Genomic DNA, 17,649 nt, shown 5'->3' on the forward strand with positions numbered 1-17,649 from the left:
ACCCTAGGCTGATGTTATATCAGAAAGGCTTCTCTTGAGTGCTGGTAAAGGATGGCGGACTAGTCTGCGATTCCCACTTGATTTCTGGGGCACATTTCTGGGCAACTTCTTCACTCCGGTGGAGGCATGAAGACTGGGGCAGAGGCTGTCTCACCTGAGAGCTCCTACTTGCTCCTAGATAAAACTGCTCCTCCCCAAGTTTTCATGTTTTTTTGTGTGGAGTAATAAAGAGAGATTTATAAAATCTGTGTATGTTTCTTGCAAAACCCTCACCTCTCCATTTCCTCCAAGACTCACAGACTCATTACTGCTACCTGCCTTGAGATCATCTGGACGAATTTCCTAGTGCCCTGTAGCCCTGACTGTGTCAGTCATCGTTTCTTAGTTTCTCCCTGCACTCCTTCCTCATCCCCTGCCCTCCCTACATTGCTTTGCAGCTGGATTTTTCACCATAGCATGCATCATCATCTAGCATTTTATCTTCTTTGTATTTCTACCAGAATATAAACTCCATGAGGGCAGGAATTCTTGTCTGTGGTTTTTGTTGTTTTCTTTTTGCTGTCTAGAATAGTTCCTGACACATAATAGGTATCTCATAAATATCTGTTGGATGAATAAATTAATGAATGTGATTGATACCCAGTACTTCTTGAGAGTCACTAATTATATGCAATACATTCTGCTGTTTAGAGACACAACCCCTTCACTGGCCTCTGGAGGAGGTATTAGCCATTTCTATAGTCTCTGAAAGTGAAGGGACTCTCCAGAACTCCAATCATTATATTATTTTGGGCATAACCCTTTATAGTCCTCCTCATGTCAAACATTTACCAAAGATTTAACTAGTGGTGCTACTCTATCTAACCCTCAACATCCTTAATCTTCCTACCCCTGCTCCCATATGCATTTTTTTTTTCTTTTTTTTGAGACAGGGTCTCAATTCATTGCCCAGGCTGGAGTGCAATGGTGTGATCTTGGCTCACCACAACCTCTGCCTCCTGGGCTCAAGTGATCCACCCACCTCAGCCTCCCAAGTGGCTGAGACTACAGGTATATGCCACCATGCCTGGGTAATTTTTGCATCATTTTTGGTAGAGATGGGGTCTTGCTATGTTGGCCATGCTGGTCTCAAACTCCTGGGCTCAAGTGATCTGCCTACCTCAGCCTCCCAAAGTTCTAGGATTATAGGCATGTGCCACCCCAACTAGCTCCATATGCATTTTTATAAGACTTTTAATTCAGAAAAAAATAAGTTATCCAGACTTTTTACTATTATGACCAAATTTGAGGTCTGAGACATGTTGGGAAACTGGCATGCAGCAATGATCTAAGCAGTCATCTTTGAATGACCATCATACTCACTGGGCTCATTATTTCTTCACTTTAATTCCTTAATCATACACTCCTCAGAAGCCAGAAATGCTGGGTTGATGGCTTGATGGCCTCTTTTTTTTTTTTTTTTTTTGAGATGAAGTTTCACTCTTGTTACCCAGGCTGGAGTGCAATGGCGCGATCTCGGCTCACCGCAACCTCCGCTTCCTGGTTCAGGCAATTCTCCTGCCTCAGCCTCCTGAGTAGCTGGGATTACAGGCACGCACCACCATGCCCAGCTAATTTTTTGTATGTTTAGTAGAGACGGGGTTTCACCGTGTTGATCAGGATGGTCTCGATCTCTTGACCTCATGATCCACCCGCCTTGGCCTCCCAAAGTGCTGGGATTACAGGCTTGAGCCACCGCGCCCGGCCAATGGCCTCTCTTTAAAGGCTGTGCATGTGTGTAGCACTATAAGCAACATTTTGCTGTGCCATTAAGCTGAAATGTCATGGCTTTTATACTACAACACCAACCAATCAATCAAACACTGCAAAGACCACGCCCCAGCCCCCACTTTAATGACCTATTCCATCTTCAAGCCTGTCTTTGTGACTTTGCAGGGTAGACAGAGAGCACTTAGATCATTTGAGTTGGCCTGGCTTTGAGGGTTATATCTGTGGCTCTCCTACAAGTTTATTTGGTTGAATAGCCCCAGAAATACCAAAACATAAAGCAATATATCAGCATCCTCAACATAAAATGAGAATACACGAAAGTCTGAGAAGTACAAAGCCTCCTATTTTCATTGCTAACTTCTAGCTGGTCTTGGAGAAGTTCAATTCTGCCAATCAATTTTATCAACCACTTGCTTTTCACAGGGCCAAGATCCCAGGCAAGTCCTCGTGGATCTGTGAGCAACACTTAGAGTACTATATTTATGTGTCATTCTTAGAGTCGGAGTGCCACACCAATAAAATCTAAACCCTCTTTCTACATCAATTATTTTTTACCCCAGCCCCCATCCTGGTACTTCCCCTTACTCAGATGCATGCCGTAACAACCACCCAGCAGAACTCAGCACAGCCAAATCTAAAAACTCCACATTGTAGGTATAAGGCTGATTAGAAGGTCACCATTAACAGGCAACAGTATCACTGGACATCCTTACAAACAGAATAACATTCCTTATTCCACCATCCCAGAAACTTAAAGGCAGACACATAGAAACCCCCTCTCCCATCACTGCTATTTCTGAACCCTTTAAATTCTAACTATGGCTACCATTATCCATGTCCACATTGACTCATGGTAGGCCTGGTTGTGTTGTCATGACACTGACACCTTTGATGGTCATTAGTAAGCCTGGATATAAGCACCTGTGCTGAGAAAACGCTCTCCAGGGCCAGGACAAGTTTACAGAACCAGTAAAAAAAGGTTTCAAAGGACAGAACAGAGAACCAGCTGCATATCTGTCCTGAACCTCTAGCTTGTCATTCTACTATTCATGAAGCCCAATCTAAAAAAGAGTGTTCAGAGCCTGAGCAGCCCCTCTAAGCTGCTGAGAGTGTGAAAGCTGCTAGACCTACAGGTGGCTCCGTATAAATGGGAGGAAGATGTGCGATATTCCTTAAGCCACTTGGTCACCCTAACAATCTTATCTTTAACTCTGACTACATTTTTGGTTTTCTAAACTTGTCTTTCTTTCTGGATTATAAGTCTGAGATGTATTTAAGAGACTTATCCTCATAAAAACTGGACTTTGACTCATTTTCTGTGCATATGTATTTGTGTACCTATATGCACATATACACACATTGTTGGATTAGGGTCTGAATCTTTCTCATGGGTTCTCCAATACTGATTTAGCTCATTGAATTCTCTGCATTCCACTCTCCCACAACTCAACCTGCTTTCTCATATTTTCAGTCCTTGTGTTGCACTGAACATTAATTTTTTTTAAGGGATAGTCATTTTCACAGCACACTTTGAAGTCTAAAGCTCAGCACAACCACATTCACACTGGATCTTTCATCAGTATGAAACTTCTAGTCATCCAAGGTTTATGATCCACATATATCAGTTTCCATGGTCCACACATGGAATGTCTACAGCAGATACTGGATCCTATACTGCTCCTTGCTTACCATGCTTTTGGGTTGCTGATACATACCTATCTCTGTGTGTACTCAGAACTGCAGACTAGTGCTCCTCCCTCATCTCACTTTTCTCTTCCCCAGGTATATTTTCTTTCCTAATGGTGCTTATTTTATGTTGAAGCTGAAAAAAACCTCATCAACTAGCTTTCTTTGAGTATAGAGTACAGAGAACGAAAATGGGGAACAGCTTGCATGGGACTGTAACCCACACAGAGAATACATCTGGATGTTAATGATTCTTTGTGATTTAGGGAGTGGTTCTATAATATGCCATGTTCTTTGAGGATAGGATTATTTCAAACTCATTTTTGCAGCCTGTTAAGCGGCTCTTAGAATTTCTCATATGTCGTAAATGCTTAATAAATGTTTATTGAGTAAATGAATGGTCCCAATGGCAGTACAGAAGGAAGATGTCAGAATATCAATGTATTGGGTGGCAGAATAGTGCAGATATAGAAATTAAACTTCTAAAGCCCTGGGCTGCTGGATAGTCAAAGACAGTGCAGAAGCTGAAGGAAGACAGCTCTTTGTGTCCCATAGGGTTCCTACCATGAGATTCAATGGGAGAGTTCACAGTCTCACCAAGATGAGACAGCGCAGACATGGAGAAAATGACTAGAAAGGACAAGAACTGGGAAAAAGAATTTTATGCTTCATTTCCGTTGTGTGTGTGTGTGTGTGTGTGTGTGTGTGTGTGTGTGTGTGTTATATTTAAATACTCAAGAATGTGATTCACCAGCCATCAGATTTAACAAAATCTATTCTCATTTTGCTGGGTACTTTAGTGAAACAGAAAACTTTCAATTATCTCTACTAATGGAATAAAAGCAATGGTACATATAATCAAACTGTTTTTTCTATTTGCCTTTGGAAAGGATTATGTGTGTTTTCCCCCAGCAGGTTTGCTTTCATAATGATAAGTTCTAGCTTAGGCTAATAACAAAATGAGTTAGTATTTTCTTCATAAAATACCTGGTAGAAGAACAGAAATGTGTTTATGGCAAAAGAAACTCATTCAGGGCCTAGGACATGCCTTAGTTAATCACTTATATGAATAATCTACTTGCAGCAAGTGGGATTCTAAACAGGGCAAAAGGCCAAGAGCAGCTGTATGTCCTGGATTTTAAAGACCCCAGAATAGATGTCCGAGGAGAAAGCTATAGTTAGTGTAATGACAAATGTTAATGGAGGAAGAAAGATGAACTAGGAGTAGGAGAGCTGGGATTCTTAGACGTAATAGCCCAAGAGAAGCCACATAAAACCTTTTTGTCTCAATTTTCTTGTTTATAAAATGTAATAATTTATTTGCTCTGCCTATCTACTAGGTTAATTGGTCAAGATAAATTAGTGGACAAAAGGGCTTATAAAAGTATTACGTTATGAAAATGTAAAGCATCGATAGACAAATAATGAAAATAACTGTTGGCACCTCCTTTCAGGACGCATCCCTTGTCTAACTCCTCCATGCTTGGAGTCTTTGGCTGTGGCTTCTGAAACTTACCCCTGTTAAAAAAAAATAGTCCAATTCTTAAATGATTCTGCTCTTTAAGGATAACTACTTTGATAATGTCCATGCATCCTAATAAATGGATGCATCGTTTCTCAGGTAATAGCTTCATTTTAACAGGAACCTCCCAGCTATAATAGCTTAATTTAGTGGTTCTTAAAGTGCAGTCTCTGGACCACAGCATTAGCATTACCTGGGAATTTGTTAGAAATGCAAAGTTTTGTATCCATCCAAACCTTAATGAACCACAAACTCTAGGGGTGCAGCCCTGTAGTCTGTGCTTCGATAAGCCTTCTAGGTGATTCTGATGTACACTCAAGTTTAAGAACTACTGCTTTAGTGCCCCATAAAAAGTGAATGCTAGGAATTGAGCATTGGTACATGCTATGAAAAGCTTTTCTTTTTCTTTTTCTGGAAGGAGTAGGAAGCAGCTTGAAGGACTTTTCAAATTATACAATATGCTGGTTATTCCGAGCTAGGTCCACAGCAACATGTTAAACTATGTTAAATACAGTCACACTTAAAGAGATATATTTACCACCAATTCATTTGTATATTTGTATATATAGTATAAATGTATGTGTATATGTACATATGTATACATAAAATGACTCAGCGCATTTTCTTAGGAAGGCCTTATATATGTATCTGTATTACATAAATTTATGTACACATGCCTGTACATACGTACATGTGTATGTATATACATACATTTATTTGTACTAAATAAAGAAAATGACTCAGTACATCATTTTCTCAGGAAGCTCTTTTTCCTGATTACCCTATTTAAAAATGCATCTCTACCTCTGGCACTCCCTACCTTCCTTTCTTATTTTTCTTCGTAGAATTTATCACCTTCTAATATACAGTGTTATTTATTTTGTTTATTGTCCGTTTCTCCCAGCTAGAATGTATGCTCCATGAGGGTGGCCTGTTTTGTCCACTACTGTGTCCCTAGCTCTAAGAACTGTGCCTGGCACCTAGTAGGCACTCAGTATATATTTGTTGAATTAATGAGTGAATGAACAACTGCTGAATCTGGGAGATGAGAAAGTGTTGGGGTCAGACCAAATCACTGAAACACCTGTAAGCACCCTTATTAGTCAGTGTCACTTTAGCATGGGAGCCTTGGCTGTCTCTGCTTCTGCTCTGGGCTCTGAGACAACTCTGCAAACAAGCTTTGATAAGTACCACCCTCAGGAATTTAGTTCACTATACCCTTTGATTTACATTTCAAAATACACTGTCTGGTTTTCCTAAAAATGGAAATAGTGTCCTGATTGATCAACATGATTACATGGCTGGCTGGGGCTTGGGGGCAGTCTATTATGGATATGCAACAGAACAGAGTGTGACATATTGGTGGGAAAATAAGAATGAAAATCAAGAGTTCTTAGTGCTAGTCTTTATTGTACCTGTAACTTGCCATACGGTCTTGGGCAAACTGCTTGGGCAACTAGCATTTCTGGGTCTCAGTTTCAACAGTTGATCTCATTGAGCTCCAAGGTCCCTTTCAGTTGTATTTATATATCCACTCATGTGTTACTTGACTACTATCTTTCTCCTCTGCTGGTAAGCTCTGTGAGAACAGGGACTGTTTACTCACCCTACTTCATAATGCCCAGCACTTAGAGGCACTTGAAAAATATTTGCTAAGTAAACAAATCCCCATGAAAATCAAATGGTGATTTCCGTCTCATCAGCCTGTGTTCTACACAATCAAGACCCAGGTACATGGGTGTGTGCTGCAAAGACCCTGGCTGTTCAGGGATCTCCAATCACACAAGGAAGAGCAGGACGATGGTCTGTACCCCAAGGGCATACAGAATCGCGCAGTTCCTTGATGTGAACACCTGTGGGAGACGTGCAAGGAAGATCCCAGGCTGGGCACCTGGGCCATCAGCCCAGTGGCTTGGAAAAGCATGGATTTGGAGATGAGAGATCTGAATTTGAATCACAGATCTGCTGTGTTCTAGCTGTGAGTTTAATTTATCTACCTCTCTTCATCTGGAAAACAAAGTACTACCTGCCTCTCAGGATGGCTGTGAAAATTAAAGGAGGATATCACGTGTCTTCCCGGTACATGGTGTCAGAAAAGAGCCCAGTGAATGGAAGCCTCCTTGACTGGGTCTGCATCCCCTTTCCTTTGTGAAGTCTTTAAGCAATGAGGTTTCTAACAATGCCTCCTTTCCCAAAGAGTTGGCCTAAATTTGTTACTACCTCATGGGAGTTTCTTAGCTCAGTGGTCCCCAACCTTTCTGGCACCAGGGACTGGTATTGTGGAAGACAATTTTTCTATAAACAGGAGGGGCAAGGGGGTGGGTGGGGTATGGTTTTGGTATGAAACTGTTCCATCTCACATCATCAGACATTAGTTAGTCCACAACCCAGAGGTTGGAGACCGCTGTCCTAGCTAGTCTTGGCTGAAGGGAACATCAAGATTGGGATAAAAATTGTTTCTCAAAATAGCTACCTTCTGATATTGATATATATATATACATATATAGATAGATAGATAGATACATATATATATAGATAGATAGATAGATTTTTTTTCTCCTTTTGCTTCCAGTTTGCCTAATGAGAATTTGAGATTTGCAACTTGCTACAGCCTGATAGCAAAAGGTTTAATTTTGTAAATAAAATTTAATCATCGATTATCACTTGAACGTGCTGAGGACTACCAATGAAAAGAGCGAGTTTGAACTTTGCCTGTCTCTCTTTTTGGCTGCTTTTCTTTCTCCTACCTTGCTTCCTCACTCCCTCCCTGGTGGAGTCAATTATGCTCCTGTTCCTGCCCTGCCCCCTCCTCTGCCTTTCCCCCCACCACACTCATCTTCTACCAATGATTATCTTTATTCTGAAAACAAATTCTGTTCCTAGGCAACCAGAAGACAAAATCGCTGTGGTTGATATGATTCTCATTAGTGCTGCAATTGCAGTGGTGCCGCCATCATGCCGGACACACGCTTATTGCATCTGTCCCCAGCTTGACAGATCTTTCTGGAAAGTGGGATGGGGTGGATTCTTGGCAGAGAATTAAGGGCCTCAGTACTCAACAGAAAGTATTTATAAATCACTGTATATCAACAGCCTGCTTTAGAATCATTTTATTAGAACACATTCAAGAAAGTGACATACGGAAAAAAGACAGCAGCAATTCTCGGTCATGCAAATGCCCGTGTTAAAGTTCTCCATTGGATTTAAATTCAAGTACAAAGACAGTCCTTTCCTGAGCCAGGTGCAATTCCAGAGAATGACACTTTGCATTGAGAGCACGTTTCCTTCGAAAAGTTCAGAACACTGAACAAGTCACATCCTCACAATAAGATTGTGAGATACATGGAAGTGTAAACTTTTAAGGATCCCTTTACCCTGCCCTCCCCCATAACCCAGCCAGGGAAGTAAGCCCAACTTGAGGACCTCTCAGAAATCAGGTTTAATCTATTGAAAATAAAGCAGTGGGTCTTTAAAAAAAGTTAGAAAATGAGTGTATATATGAAATGGAATCATCATCTCTGCCTCTTGCCTAGGTGTGGGGTTTACATGAAACTCTTGTGTTTGGGGTTGGGACTCTCTCTTGAGTATGGTGGAAACTGGAGGACTTTAAAACCTTTTTTATTATGAAAAATTGCAAACATATACAGAAGTGGAGAGAATGGTATAATGAATGTCCATGTGCCATCATCTAGTTTCAACAAATACCAACATCTGGCCAGTTTCACACTTCCCACCCACCCTTAACAGGATAACCTGAAGCGGACAGGGGCTGGTTAGAGTGGTCTTTGAATCAGAGACCTAGGGAGGGAGTGAGGTTAGGGAGGAGCTAGAAAAACACGGAAAAAGTCTGGGTAGGCTGAAGCAAACAGAAAAATTGTTGAGGAAGTGGTTGTTGCCAGTGTTTGGGAAAGGATAAAGTTAACCCTCATCTTCTTTACCACACATCATCCCTTCTTCCTCCCTCTTTCTCATGATGTGGGGAGGCAAGCTAGATTAGAATGATGGGTTTTTCCAGATTGGGGCCACTGATAATAGAAATGTTCAGCCTGGAGAAAAACTTGAGAGACAACTGTGTCCCTCTAATTAACCTGTTCACTCATGTTGCAGACCTCTAGGGAGCAGGGGCCTGGGCGGGCGTATCTGCTGTTCTGAGCGGGATCTGGGGGAAGTACATTGGGCCATGGGGCCTCTCACAGGTCCCTACTGCTCCACCATTTTAGACTTTGGAGAGAAGCTCAGCAACCTCAAATTGCACCCAGTAGAGAAGAAGGGAGCCCCGAGGGGTGAGCCCATGGCCCAGGTGGGGAGATTTTGCTTGGAACATGTTGCCCTCTGAGCAAAGGCTGCACCCCACACCAGCCCTGCCAGAGAAGTCTCAAGAGAGGTGGGTGATTGGAGTCCTGGTGGGAGGTCCCAACGGTGCCACGGCTAACCTGGTGAGCTGCAGGGACAAGTCCCAGGATGCGCGCTAAACGTAAGTGGAGAAAGGATCTCCAGGTCCCAGGTGCCACCGAGGAACAAGGTTGCCATCCTGTTAAGAAAAGGGCTGGGCTCTGTGATTTGCATATGACTTTGCAAAAATCTGCATGAGATCCCATAGCCCTTTATAGAAAACAGAGTTAAATCATCAGTGCAACCTACTGTATTTCCAGTAACCCAATGCACAGAGTGCAACCTGGCAAATACTCATTTTTTAGAAGAGGATATCGAGGAAACAGAGTGTATGTAAGACTTTCCTTGGTCTGAAGGTTCAGAAGGAGCCCACCAAGTCCACGATCCAGAGAGGGATCACTGACAAACCACTTTTACTAACTTTGTTGGAACTCAAATCCACATGCTTTCATCCCATTAGACGCCTGTAGACCAGTCCTGCAGCAGCTTCCCAATGTTATGTTCTAGACCCATAAGCAGGAGTAGAGTCAGGAATAATAGAAATAGGGATGCATTAAATGTGAGGTCCTAGCAACAGTGATCATTAGTATTTATTTTATACCCTTTATTTGTTTTCTTGTTTAAACTCTTTTAGGGTCCCTGTGCCCTAACTAGCAAGTCTTGCTATAATATTTAATTGGGAGAAAGAAACTGAGAAATGTTTACCCATTTACACAGTACATCTTTGACAGTAATGGACTTAAAATTCATGATTTGTCTCTAGGGACCATGAGAGATGGCAATCTATAATTTTTCCAAGGCATGCAGTTGGTTTGGGCAGACTGCAAGACTTCCTGAGTGGGAGAGTAAATGAGTGGGAACCCAAGCTGGAGACCCAGCTTCCACATCCGGCATGGCTTATGCCATCTCTACTGGGCCATCTGAAGCAATGAAATCATTGTTTCTTTAAGAAAAATGACCTTTTCAAGAAGGTCAACTTGTAGTGCTCTTGAAAGAGTGATCTATTCTAAACAGCAATTGCTCTTCACCAAGAGAGAAGTTCAGGATCAATTCAAGAGTAAAATCTCACAGACTCACATTGACTGGCTCAGCTCCATGATGTGAAAGGTTCTATCACACTTGTTATAGGGAAATGACAAAAACAGTCTGAAACTCTCTTAGTAAGAACTCGAACTGGGCAAAAAACTGTTCATTTAGTGAGAGAAAACATTTCAGCATAATGCTAAAGTGGTAGTTACCCTGAACTTTGAGGAATATAGGATACACTTAGTATTCAGAGAGGAGATGCAATTCTGAAGAAAGCCAGGAGCTATGCATTTGTGAGGTAACTCACAGCAAAGGGACTAGTGCACCCACTGAGCCTACTTTACCGGGGCAAAAATGGCTCAAGAATTTTAAATCACATTTTTCTGTGCATAATGTCATTTGCATGGAAGTGGCATCAGCTGTCCTGATTAGTTAGACCCCCAAATCATAATTCACTGTCTTTACCAGATTTGTTTATAGATGTGCTTCAAGGCCTACAGAATTTATTTTAGTGGCAGGAGTTAATAGTCTTATAAATGCCAAGTTTGGCATTTTGTTCTTTATATGGTTGTTAAAATTCTAAAGGGACAGCAGTTTTAAAATGTTTTTATTGTTCTTATTAATAGCTAACATTTATTGAGTGCTTACCACGTCAGACAAGGTGCTGAGTGTTTCACATGCATCATGTCACACGATCTGCACCACAACCTCATGGAGTGGGTAATACCATTACCCTCATTTTGCAGACTGAGGCCAGGAGAAGTCCTGCCCAGGATCATACAGCTGGCAAGTGGAGGGGGCGAGATCTGAACCAAGGTTTCTGTGACTTCAAAGCTGTTCTTAACCACTGTGCATGTTGGCTCTTCTAAAGGAGAATCCATCTTCTAAATAATACTTGTATATTTGTATGTTTGTGGGTTCTAAAAATCTTGGAAAGCATTCCTCACATAAGAATCTATCCTGTCCCTGAGGACCTAACCTGAAGTTTGGATCACTTCATTATATATATTCATTGGGGGTTAAAGAAAATTTCTTAATCCCTTTTAGACCTTAAGCCATGATTATCTCTGTATACTCACAAATCTTTCTGATAATGGTTTGATGGGTGAGAAATAGAAAATAGGAGATAAACCCATGTAGGTGATACTGAACACTTGCTTCCTTAAGCCCTGAGAAAATACATACATAGTTATGCAGGAAGCCATTATTTTATATAGCCCACTTGGTACCTTAAAAGAGTAGTTAACCTAAATATCAATGCATAGCTCTTAATTCTAAAAATGACAGTCATTCATTACATTATTGAGATGATTAAAAAAAAAAAATCTGTCCAAGGGCAAGGACTACTGGAACAAGTTTGAGTGGAAGTGTGAAAAAGAGATCATTAAATTTTTTTGAAATGCCAATAATTTCTGTTGTTTAGAAAACAGCTCTCAGCTTAGAATTCACACATGCATTTCATATTCAATAACTCTATACTTTGGCTTTCTGATTCTGTAGGCCAGTGTAAAGGCTGAGATCAACTTCTTGAAATATCTGCCTGGTAATTCTAAGGGTCACCTGTCTTGGAATGCTTAGCATAGAGGTCTTTTTCATATGCCAACCACTCCAACATTGGAAAAGCTGAGTTTTGCAGGGTATCAACTACATTTTCACATTTTCCAGTACAATTGTCCAGAAGCACTTGTCTTTGGCATTTTCCATAAGAGGCAAGAATCAATGAGACCCACTTTATAGGACAGTGGCTTTTATTAACCAAACCTTCTCAGCATTCTTTTTCATGAGGGGAGGGTATGCTGAGATTTCCCCTATCTCCCCCATTCAGGTATAGACCCCTTCATATAAGTGCTGTTCACTTAATATACTGTAGGCCCTGTTCTAATGTTAGACTCTTAGAATAAGAGCTGAGCTACAGTGAGATGTTTTGCATTCATTGGACATCCAGTGATAGAAAAATAGCCACAAAAGGAGAACATGTTTATTATATTACACCTTTTCTCATTCCACTAAGAATTTGAGGCAGGTATTTTGCAATAGATTTTCAAATGCATCTTCAGTCGACTGTATGTTTCCAATGTTTTTGTCTGATTGAATAAAAAACCACGGAGGCAGGGATGTACTTGAATTGCTATTCGTATGGCTAAGACATAATAAACAGCCTCCCCTAAATTCCTAACTCATGCCATGCTCTGCTAGGCACAGAAGACAGTGACTGATTAACAGACAATACATGGAACACAGAATTTTCTTGGCTTTTAAATTCAGATGTGTTTTATTCAGCTGATGAGGAGAGGGAACTGATAGAATGTATATTATTTGGGCCAAAATGTTGCTTTCAGTGTTTTTGCCTGAATCATCTAATTGTTTTCTTGAGTGGACTTGGCCAGTGGAAGGCAGTACGCATACTGGGTATCAGAAATACCTGGGTTCAAATCTCATCTCTGCCACTTTCTGGTTGTGTGACCCTGGGTAAATTATTCAACCTCTTGGATTCACATTTTTCTCATTTGCAAAGTGAGGATAACAATACTTACCTTGAAAAATTGTTGCGGGAATGACAGGAGAGAGAACATGTAAAATGCCAGGCTCATATTAGGAGGTCAGTAAGAAAGGCAGTTGTTACTGTCAGTTGCTTAACCTCCGGAATGCTTGCTTGCCGGCAGCCTTTGTGTTTTTCTCTACCTGCCCAATTATAGCAGTGACTTCTTAGGGAAAAGCCTGTATCTCTTCCATTAGATGGGGTAGGGGATTCTGTTCTTGGCAGGGACTTTATGTGTTCTGTATTCCTCCATTACCTACAGAGAAACTCTGTGAATACTATATTAACTGGTTTTAAAAAGGCTTTCTCCACCTCAGGTTTCAAACCAGAGCCCAGAATGGAAATACCACTTGATGCAGTCATCAGAATTAAAAGCTTGAGATACACAGTAACAAAAATATTAAATACTGCATAGAGAGAAGACATAAAAATTAAGACCATGAAACATGCTTTGAGGTCAGCTCTTTTCAAGGACTGAGTTTTGTGACCTTATTTGTTTTATCATGCATCCTACTCTGCCCTCTGCCTGAAGGGTCTCCTTTTGGATCTAAATGTCTGTGTTTGCTGTTTATGCTGACCCCGGGGCTCTTCCCAAATTCTCTAAAGAGATTGCTGATAAAGAGAGGCTCGCTGAGCAGTGCAGTGATGAGCAGGAAGGCCTCAGAGGTGATGCCGAGGTATGCCCACCTGTTATGCTGCCTCCTGAGTGACAGGCTGGGCACGCCCACTGCCACGCCCCCACCCCAGCGCAAAGACATCAACCACAGTCAGCGACATTCAATCTCTCTGTGTTTCCTCTTTCCACTTTTCCCTTGGCTCAGGGAACCCTCTGAGAACTCTGAACCTAGAAGTGTGGGAGAAATATCCTGGAAAATACTTGTTTTATATCACTTTTTGTTTGTTTGTTCCCAACTGAGAAAGGTTAGAAATAGCTTCTTTACCAGAAAACTTTCCCTCTGTCCTTAGACTGTGGGAGAGGAGGGAAGAGGATCACCAGGTTGGGGGCGCTGTCTTGACCAACCTATTTGAAAGCTTGCTGCTCACACAGTGGCAAATGCTTTCCCTAGTGGGTGGTCTCTGTGCCCTCCTGACCTGGGTCTCTGTGTCCCCACGCTGAGTCACTCTAGGAACCCCTACCTCTGGAATCACAGAACGTGAACACCAAACTGGAAACATGTCTGCTTCTCTCTACCACTGCATGTCTTTTCATGAAAACGCCTCATAAATTTGAAGGTGTATTTCAAGCTTTTCTTCACCCTTTCCACAGGTCTCTAAACTACTGAGTTTTGGGGAAAACCCTGAAGGACTTCTTATCCTCTTCCTGCTCCCCATTCCCTATCCCCTGGATTTTCCTTCTCTTTCCTTTCACAGACCAAGGCTCCTGACCTTCACAACCAAAGTTGCCAGTTCCTCAGCTCACAACCTCCACCAGTTCTGCAAGTCAGCCTGAATTCACTGTCTGACTGCCTTCTTGAATACCAAGGTTCTGAGAGGTGGATCACCCTGTTCTCTTCTAGAATACCAAGGTTCTGAGAGGTGGATCACCCTGTTCTCTTCTAGAATACCAAGGTTCTGAGAGGTGGATCACCCTGTTCTCTTCTAGGCACCTGCTTGTTCCTTAACCTTTGGTACATGCAGAGGGTGGAACCCAGCAACTATCTGATAATCTTGTTCCTTTCTGGTCTTTAAAAAATATCTATTAGGTTTTTGTTAAATTTATTATGTCTTATTGTAAGACATAACACAAGAACTGAAAAAAAACACCACCCAGAAATACCTATTACTTACATTTTGGTGTATTTTCTTGATATATACATATATGCACATACATGTGTATGTACATACATATAGATAAGCACACAAACAAACACATATGTGCACATACATATTCCCCCTTCATGTTTTTTTCTATTTTTTTTTTTTCCAAGACAGAGTTTGGAAACTGTTTCCAGGAGTTCGCTCTGTGCCTAGGCTGGAGTGCAGTGGTGTGATCTTGGCTCACTGCAACCTCCATCTCCATGGTTCAAGCAATTCGCTTGCCTCAGTCTCCTGAGTAGCTGGGATTACAGGTATGCACTACCACATCTGGCTGATTTTTTGTATTTTTAGTAGAGGAGGGGTTTCACCATGTTGGCCAGGTGAAACCACCCGCCTCAGCCTCCCAAAGTGCTGGGATTATAGGTGTGAGCCACCGTGCCCAGCCACCTCCTTCATGTTTGACAGCAAAACTTTCATACTGAGAGAGAATAGGAAGTAGGGGCAAAAGCAACTTTAGGATCCAGCTCAGGTGAGCCCTGTATTGTGCCAGCAACAGTCAGGAGCTTTTGGAGGACCTGATTTACTAGTTTATGTCACTGGCCTGATGACCAGACAAAATATCCAAGTCCTTGCCCCTCAAACCACATTGATGAATACTTCTTAGAGAGTATATGGGAAACACACTGAGGAACACACACAAATTCATAAATGTACACAAACCAGAGATATATACATATAACACAGTATTCAAATTGTTTTTGTGCACTTTCTGTGAAAACCTACTTCTACCTCAGTGTGCTGCAGTAGCAATCCTAATCCTAACAGACAGTAGCAATCCTAAGCCTGTCTTCCTGGATCTTGTGATTCAGTGGTTGAGATTGTTTCCATGAGAAACAACAGCAAACCAGAAAGAGATACTGTCTCACAAAGTGCTGAGGGATGGGATTCCAGTAATCATTCTAACAATGAAGATGTGTTCCAGCAATACTTTCCTGAGGTCAGAAATATACTTATCAGGACAGATAAATAATTCTGGAGACACAGTGATGCAGTATAGTTTGGTAGATGAAGGTGATTGTGAGATCATTGTATGTTACTGAAGCTGATGTCATACACATTGGAAAACACACATTGCAGGAGACGTTTGCAGACTGCCTGAGACCCAGGGGAGAAGCAGGGGCAGAGGTAAGGAGCCTGCTCATTGGAGGCTCTAGGTCTTAGAAAGCGCTACGTGGTTTGGGAGCCATGCTCTTCCTCTAGAAACTCCCAGGAACAGACCTTGCCTATTACATAGAATATGGAGCAGGCTGAGGAATGTGCTATCATGGCAGTCCTCCATTGGAAGTCACCTGAGCAAGAGGATAGAGAGTGAAGGAGGGCCATGGTGTCTACAGACAAAGCTGTGGACAGAGTCTGAGGAGGGAGTAGATCAAGGATATGGTACAGGATGAATTTAGTTTCAGTTCTGTCGAGTAGTATACAAGAGATCATCCAAACACAGTTATGTCACAGACAGTTGGAAATACAGTGCTGGATATCAGTGTGAAAGGCAAGGGCTAGGAACTGAGAATGTTCAGCTCGTTAAGAGTACAGCTTTATGCTAAGCAATGTGGCAAGTACCAAGTAAATTCAGGGCAATGTATGCCCTGAATGTTAAAGAATAATGTTTGACTAGGGGTAGGGGAGCGGAGAGGGGCAATATTAGTGTAGGTGGCTCTACATGGATTAATGGGGAGAGCAGTGGGCATTTCCACATATGAAAATTTCCAGAAATGAAGAAGGCATGAGTCAGGCTAGCAGTGAAGATGGGAAGGACATAATTAGGCAGTCAGTGGGCATTTCAAGAGGTGGAAGCAGCAGGAGCAACACATGACATGGGGCAGGGCAGTCAATGACCATTATTTACCGTGTTCCAGGAGCCAGACAGTAAAGAAACAGGCATCATGAAGACCAAGATGTGATTGTCAAGGAACTCACAATGTAACATGGGAGAAATACATACAGGCAACCAATTAATTGATAAGTGCAGTCAGGTTGAAACTAATGATCAATATTCAACAATTTTGGGTTGACAAAAGTGGCAGTTTCATGTGATTCAGTCTAACGTAGGTGCATTAAAGTGTGTATGGGAAAACTGCATAAATGCCTTCATCTTTGGAGATGGGCCTGTACTTATATCCTAAGTAAATGTGCTGCTGAAGGCTTTTAACAGACAAATGAAATACTGAAAAAATGTTTCAGTGAGATGAATCTGTTACCAGTAAAAAGGACAAAATGCAGGGCAAAATCCCAGAGAGCAGGGAGGCCATCTAAGAGGCTACTGAAATAATTTAATTCAAGAGTAACCAAGGTCTGCCCAGGGCAGGGTGGCAGAAACTTTGAGGAATCATGCTCAGACTTGTCAGCAGACTGACTGTCAGAGAATGTGCCAAAAATGAATCCAGAGATACAAACCTGGGAATCTGGGAAAATGATGTTGATTTTGCCTGAAACAGGGAAGTCAAATTAGGTTCATAGTTCGAGAGAAAAGGAAATAATATACTGACACCAAGAATGAAAAACAGCAAGGCATCAAACCGGAAATGTCTAGCAACAGTACTGCCAATTTCATCACCATTGGGTCTTTTATTTGCCTGCTGATCTTTGGGTTCTTCAGCAGAACAGAGCATGCATAAGGGTGAGGACTGGCTTGTTCTGTTTCCCTGCTGGGGGTCTACCCTAGAGCAGCACTTAGCACCTAGTAGGTACTCAGAAAAAAATATAGCGAATGAATGGGTAAGTGAATATGAAATTGGCGTTAGAAATAAAGTCACTTCAGAGACACACTCCTGGAATTTTGATCATAGACATCAGAAGTGAAGCACCAAAAACTATTGTTGAAGGTGGGGGGAGTTCTAAACAAAGAAGATTCAGGAGAAGCTCAAGCACAGTTCTCACTGGGAGCATGAGGTAACAA

At 41.7% G+C, this 17,649-nt stretch overlaps 1 protein-coding gene across 26 annotated transcripts in view; it reads right to left on the reverse strand.

Annotated features, from left to right (window-relative positions):
- The window catches only part of KALRN (kalirin RhoGEF kinase), a 711,287-nt gene that overhangs the window by 201,538 nt on the left and 492,100 nt on the right, over positions 1 to 17,649 (reverse strand). For 8 of the 26 annotated variants that reach the window (XM_039477090.2, XM_039477089.2, XM_039477085.2 and 5 more), the window contains exon 34: positions 8,073 to 9,509. The exons of the other annotated variants lie outside the window; for them this stretch is intronic. In XM_039477090.2, the coding sequence (XP_039333024.2) occupies positions 9,447 to 9,509 (63 nt within the window). In that variant the 3' untranslated portion in view covers positions 8,073 to 9,446. Of the gene's footprint in view, positions 1 to 8,072; positions 9,510 to 17,649 lie in introns of those variants that run through there. 26 annotated transcript variants of the gene reach the window in all.

The sequence above is a fragment of the Saimiri boliviensis genome, chromosome 8 (assembly GCF_048565385.1).
Source record: "Saimiri boliviensis isolate mSaiBol1 chromosome 8, mSaiBol1.pri, whole genome shotgun sequence".
NCBI classification, from domain to species: Eukaryota; Metazoa; Chordata; class Mammalia; order Primates; family Cebidae; genus Saimiri; species Saimiri boliviensis.